Below are 6,299 nucleotides of genomic sequence, written 5' to 3'. Positions count from 1 at the left end.
TCAAAATAGCCCTAAGATATGAAATTAAAATAAATAAACGTAAAACTGAAGTCAATCAGCGGGATTTCTTCGGGTGCTCCAACTTTTGGAGATATTGTAGCTCTAATTGCTCCGCATCATTTTTTTCTCTATTTTCTTTTTTATTGATTAGCGTATGTTTGAATAACCATTAAGCTTTTTCTAGTTTATATAAGAGTTTATCTTTCTGTGGAAACTAAACTTTTTTTTTGAACTTAAAAGATTTCATTGAAATCAAATTGGCATAGAAGCCATTACATCACGGTCTAGAAATTCCTGCAAACCCGGAGGACCCTCCTCCAACCAAACCATATCGGACAAAGATCGAAGGAGCATTCCTAGCTAAGAAAACGGCCACGGAATTACCTTCTCTGCGAACAAAAGATAAGTCTACGAAATCAAATAAATGCAAAAGCGAAAAACAATCCTCAATAACATAAAATAAAGTAGAAGCACCCCTTCTCTTTTTCCAAGCCCGGTGTAGAAGCAAGCTGTAAGTCTCAAATTGAACCTTTCGGAAGCTAAGCTGAGAAGTAAGAATCATAGTTCATCTCAAGCATAAAGCTTCCCCAATAGTTGCTGTCAAAACAACACTGGGTAAAGGGAGCAGCTGCAAGTATTTCACCATCCTATTGCGAGCTACACAGCCATAACCTGCCATATTCTCACTATCCAAAGCCACATCCACGTTCACCTTTACTATACCAGGCCGCGGCCTCCTCCAAGCAGCAGCAGCAGCTGGAATCGCGCGGAGGCAACAACACTTTGTTTTTCCTAACTCTAGGAGATACATGAGTTTTCATTTATATGCATCGAAATAATAAATAGGAAATAATTAACAGGTTCTAAATCTTTTTATCACATTGGACTAAAGGAGTAAATAACTAAATATATCAGTGAATGACACCACATATTTCTTTATTAGGCCTGTTAGCAAAAACAAGAAATAAAATTAGGCCCAAAATGAAAGCAAGTGACGCATCACATTTTTCTTAACGTGCCGATGGACAACAAAATAGTTACGATTATAAATCTTATGTTTCACTCTCTTGTCATATGGGGATGTAGCTCAGATGGTAGAGCGCTCGCTTAGCATGCGAGAGGTACGGGGATCGATACCCCGCATCTCCACTTTTCCATTTTTGAATTGAATTTCAATATTTTGTCTCTGTTTCAGTTAAGTGGTTGTTTTATGCTCTTTTGATTGATAATGCTGAAACCCTCGATTTCAGTTAATGCCTTCTTTTTCTTCAAAGGTTGCATCTGTAAGAGATGAAGTTGCATTCTTCTTTTGGCTTTCGATTACTGGAGTGAATGTGAAAGTCCTTGGGTCAAGTTTTAACTATTCAGCAGTGTTTCACTTTCAGGTCAATTTTGCCATCCCAAATTTGTTATTTCACTAGCTCTAGATAAAAAGTGACTACTTTTGCAACATTCAATTGTTCATATATGAAATCTGCTTCACATAAGTGTTTGAATTAATGAATGAGAATTTGCCATGACAATGGGGCTTTTTTTATTGCTGTATGTTTTTTGTTGTCTTCCTCTGTTGCCACTCGCAATGAAGCTAATTGAATCATTCACCCATGTTAAATAAGATGGCAGTGAGAAAAGTGCATGACAGATTCCAATTTTTTTGATACAAGAAACTAGGAGAAGATAACAGATTTATCTGTGGTGCTTAATCTTGTTTACTTCCACCAGTAAAACAACGGCGGAATTATAATTCCTCCAAATTCATGAGGCTCAAATTCCACAAAGAACAAATATGTACAACCTAGCTAGTAATTCACACAACAAGGTCATTTAAAACATGTATGACATAACTTAGTTTTCATGACTAATATGCTATTATTTTACTTAAGAACAAGAGTACTCACTGACTGGACCTATAATGTTTCCAAAATTGACCTGAACTTACAGTTTTATTAAACATAACTTAATTGGTTGTTCTTCTGGAGATTGGGGGACTGGCCATGGTGTGATATACATATGCGTAATGCGTGCTGTCTTCTTTATTGTTTTTCAGATTACTCTCATCAATTTCTGTCTCTAAAGAAAGAAAACAAGACCCACTTCTTGTGAAATTTTAGATCTAGTACTGAAATGGTGTTCTTAGTATTTCTGCCATGTATCTTATGGACATGTTCTGCTTTTTACTATTCATTTTCTCTTGAAACTTGAAATAGAAATTTATGCTGTGGTGGAAGATGATGGGGATCAGGATTTTAGACATGATATTGCAATGATTATTCCCCAAATTCCTCCACATTGTACATTTCAAATATAGCATAAGCGCTTATGAAAGTGTTTGGGAGAGTTTATTTGAGCTTATCTTATAGCATTAGCGCTTAAGAATTCTTCAGCTTATCTTATAGTATAAGCGGTTATGAAATTGTATGGCAGAGCTTATGTAAATAGCTTATGGCACCTGTAAGCTGTTTTGAGTTTATTTTCATAAGTTGTTCATATTAGCTTATGAATAATATGAATAAGCGCTTACGCGATAACCGTTTATTGTCACATGTGTTTAATTTAAGTTGTATACCCAAACACACACATAGTCCTTTGTTCTTTGCTGCTCACAGTCAATCAAAATAACAATTAATAAACAGCTCTATTCACACCACAGTTTTCCTTTTATTCCCTTCTTCTATATATATTTTACATCATCAAAATTCAAAAGGCCAACTATTAGACAGGAGAGTTAAAAGTATGTTAAATGTTAGATATCATTATCAATTTGCATAGAAGATGCTACTAGATGATGGTAACACAGTCTAGTAGCTTCTGCATTGTTTAAGCCACATTCTTTCCCTGTGCAACATCACAACCCTGTTGCTTCTTCGGTATTCGTATTTCTAAAAATGTGTCATTATACAAGTAAGCTTCTATGTTCTTCCAATCTGCATCCTCTGGCATCTCAATCCTTCTTACATATCCACAGTCCCACCAATGGCCACACCTCCAATCATTTGAGTCTCTCTGCTGCTTCCATTGTCCGCTGATTTCCACAACCTTCCCTTTGTGATCAACATGGACTTCAATATGGTTTTTCCCAGTTCCTGTTTTAACAATCACAAACCACTGCTGTCACAGAAATATTGACCAGTTTAAGCACTTTTCTTATATAAATCTAAAGAAACTTGGCCTCATCCTATTTAATCGGTCATTTGATTGAAAGATCCACTGTATAATAGGTTACCTGTAGTTACTATAACCTGGTAAAGAAATTTTTTGATGCAAGGTGAAAGCTCCCCTTGGTTCAAATAATGGTTCCTGCAAGTTTAAGGAATAGTTCTTCCAATTTTGAGATCCTTTTTTAATTTTAATTTATTTATCCATGTGTTTATTTATTTGCAGATCATAAAAATGATGAGGCAGTTTTACTATCAGTTATGATACAGAGACACTCAAACAGTACAGACACCTCCCATACATCTCCTTTTTTTTCTGTCTCTTCTTATCATATCATATATGATATATCACATATATTACTTTGCTAACTTCTCTTTCTTTTTCACTCTGTGTGTCTACCTCTTAGAAACCTTTTTCTTAAATCATTTTTCAAACTTATACTTCAGAAGAAGAGAATGAGATGTTTTGCAAAGCTGCAAGACTAGTGGCTTGTTTTAGTTTCAAAAACTGAAAATAAAAACAATTTTTTAAAACAGTTTATAAACCCTTTTGGATGTAAACTAACAAACATTTATTGGAGCTTATTTAGTTTTTTTTTTCAAGTAGATAAACTCCAATAGCTCCAATAAACCCATATCCAAACAGGCTCTATATAAACATGTTTTTTCTTTTTCTGTTTTTAAAAACTATTTTAAAACCCAGAAATCAAGTATGCCTTAAGTTCTACAGATAAGGCAGAATAAAGGTTATGTGTGAAAATTCAAATTGAAAAGCAAATTTTCTTACCTGGTATTTCTGCTTTTAGTAGATATCCATCATCTCTCTGATGCCAATCCACAGTGCTTTGGTTGGAGCTCCTTAGATGAGATAACAACACATCTGACTCAAACTCCCACAGAGGGAAGGCATCAGAAGGATCAAAGAACTTCCCAAACAACATTGGACTGAAAAGTGATCCATCACCAAAAACCTTATGCACTGTTGGATTAGCCTGGTTGAAGAATCTTTTGAAATTATCTTCTCCCAGTGAAACACACCATTTACGTGGAGTCTGATCATCTGTTTTAACCTCAATCTTCTTGCTGGAACTAGCCATTTGCTAATTAGAAAGACTGAAATTTTTTGAGGCTTTGGGGGAGAGAATTTTGTGGGTTTTCTCTTATAGTGTGAGAGAAGCTATCTGATAAAAAAAGAGAGAACAAATTCCTTTGGCATATTTGGAGGCTGTAAAGCTAAAAGGAATATTTTCTTTTCTAGACTTTTCTTATATCTGAAGAGAAACCATGCCAAGCATATTACGTATGGCTAAAGGCTATGTGGTAGTGGTATCCCATTGAAATCTGGTTGTCTAGCACAAGATGTGGAAAAAATTGGAAAGCGGTACTAATCAAGTCAAAGTTCTGCAACAAGTCATGGATGCTCTTGCAGAATGAGGGAATTCTTTTAGGAATGCTGTGGCATAATTTTGTGTATTATAGTTTATAACAAATGATACTGATGCAATTATAGTCACCAACTGAGTTTTTACACTCCACATATATGCTTTTCAGCTGACTTATTTAACTGTTTGACGCTTGCCAAGCATGGAGAATCAATGCTTTTCAATTGTAGATTGCTTGCACATGATAAATGAAGATAAGGTGGCCATGGTGATATGTTTTTAAGATAATCAGATTGCTTGAGTCAGAAAATGGAGTAGCAATTTTGCTCTAGGAACAACAATGAATCAAAAAGTTTAACTTTGAGAAGTAGTTGCCAATGCCATTATAAATTTTCGTACTTCCATAGATGTTTCACTTTGTGGAGATATGTCAAGGTTCCTCCTCATCAGGGATGAATTTGGATTTTAAACCCCCACAGTCAAAGAATTTGAGTCATTTGATTGAAATCATACAGCACACACATTGAGTTTATTTAAGCTATAAGATCTTAGTGAAACCTTTGGGTCGTCCAATTTTGATCGAACGACTAAAATTACTTGAACCTGTGAATTTAAGACTGGTCTGACTACAAGGAACCAAATACCCCAGGGATACTGAATAATAGTAAATAAGTTTTCAATATTGACAAAAGAAAATTAAGTGCAATCCAATTATTCTGTTTAATTGGCTTTTCATTTGAGTTACCACCCAAATCCATCAACTTATAGATTCTTCATGATGTGCCTCTCCACAAAGCAAAGCAGTGTGAAAGGAATCTTGCACACCTTGGAAGGAATGGATGAGTGTTGTCTTGGTGCACATTCTCAATCTAAATGAGCATATCTTTTTATGAATCTGCGTTGGCAAGGTCAATTAACTTTTGATTAATTGCTGCCAATGAAGCTTAAAGCAGTGTTAATCATTCTGTGTGGGGGCTTTTTTTGGCTAAAGCAGGCCTGGTATCTACTTGATTGACGTTTTAATTTCTATCCCATCGAATAATGAAGCCACTTTGGATGGTGGTGGGTCCTTTACCAGCAGGGTGATGCTGATATTTTTTTTGGTTACAAGGGTGATGCTGATATATTTGCAATTGTTATCTTTTTTTTTTGAACGAAAATTGTTATCTTTAAATTAGGGAAAATGTTGGTAGCCTCAATAAGTGCACACACTCAAAGTGAGAAAGGGGGGAAAATTCAATGAATGTAATACCACGTGGTATGATAAATAGATAGAAAAACTAGATGTATATGAAATGTTTACATGGACATATCTAGGAAGAGGTAGGTAGGGGCCACATCCCTAAGAATTTTGTTTTATTTTAGGGTTAAGCATCATATTAGTCCATGTCTTTGTGTTGCCGTCTGATTTAGGTCCCTCGTCGGAAAAATTATTGTAAATGATCCTCATGTTTGAAAATTATTTGGAGCGGATCCTCGCCGGAGGTTGAAGCTCCGACGAACGCTTAAATGGTTTAATGAGGTGATTTGGATTAAAAAAAATTAAAAATTAAAAAAAAAATTACAAGTCAGATTATTAAACTAAATTAACATATTCTTAATTAAGACCCTAATTAAATCAACTAAATTAATTTCTCCCCCAAACTTATCTCAATTCACCCCCAATTAACCCAAATCTTAACTCAATCATCATCATCATCATCATCATCATCATCTTCTACCATCAACCCTAACCCAGCCACACGTGCAACCTCACCCTCAC

The 6,299-nt window shown here is 35.2% G+C and overlaps 1 protein-coding gene and 1 non-coding gene across 2 annotated transcripts; one reads left to right on the top strand and one right to left on the bottom strand.

Annotated features, from left to right (window-relative positions):
* Positions 1 to 1,076: 1,076 nt before the first annotated feature.
* On the top strand, positions 1,077 to 1,149 carry TRNAA-AGC (transfer RNA alanine (anticodon AGC)). The gene has a single exon. It is a non-coding gene; the product is annotated as a tRNA-Ala (tRNA).
* A 1,489-nt stretch (positions 1,150 to 2,638) lies between these two features.
* Positions 2,639 to 4,774, bottom strand: LOC130709519 (21.7 kDa class VI heat shock protein). The gene is made up of 2 exons (XM_057558902.1): positions 3,943 to 4,774; positions 2,639 to 3,083 (listed from the first exon to the last, which is right to left on the bottom strand). Exons 1-2 carry the CDS (start codon positions 4,250 to 4,252, stop codon positions 2,818 to 2,820), a joined length of 576 nt encoding a protein of 191 aa, XP_057414885.1. The 5' UTR covers positions 4,253 to 4,774; the 3' UTR covers positions 2,639 to 2,817.
* Positions 4,775 to 6,299: the final 1,525 nt, after the last annotated feature.

This window comes from Lotus japonicus, chromosome 3, assembly GCF_012489685.1.
Source record: "Lotus japonicus ecotype B-129 chromosome 3, LjGifu_v1.2".
In the NCBI taxonomy this organism is placed as follows: Eukaryota; Viridiplantae; Streptophyta; class Magnoliopsida; order Fabales; family Fabaceae; genus Lotus; species Lotus japonicus.
Note: the sequence above shows the minus strand (reverse complement) of the source record. Positions and strands in the feature narration are given on the sequence as shown.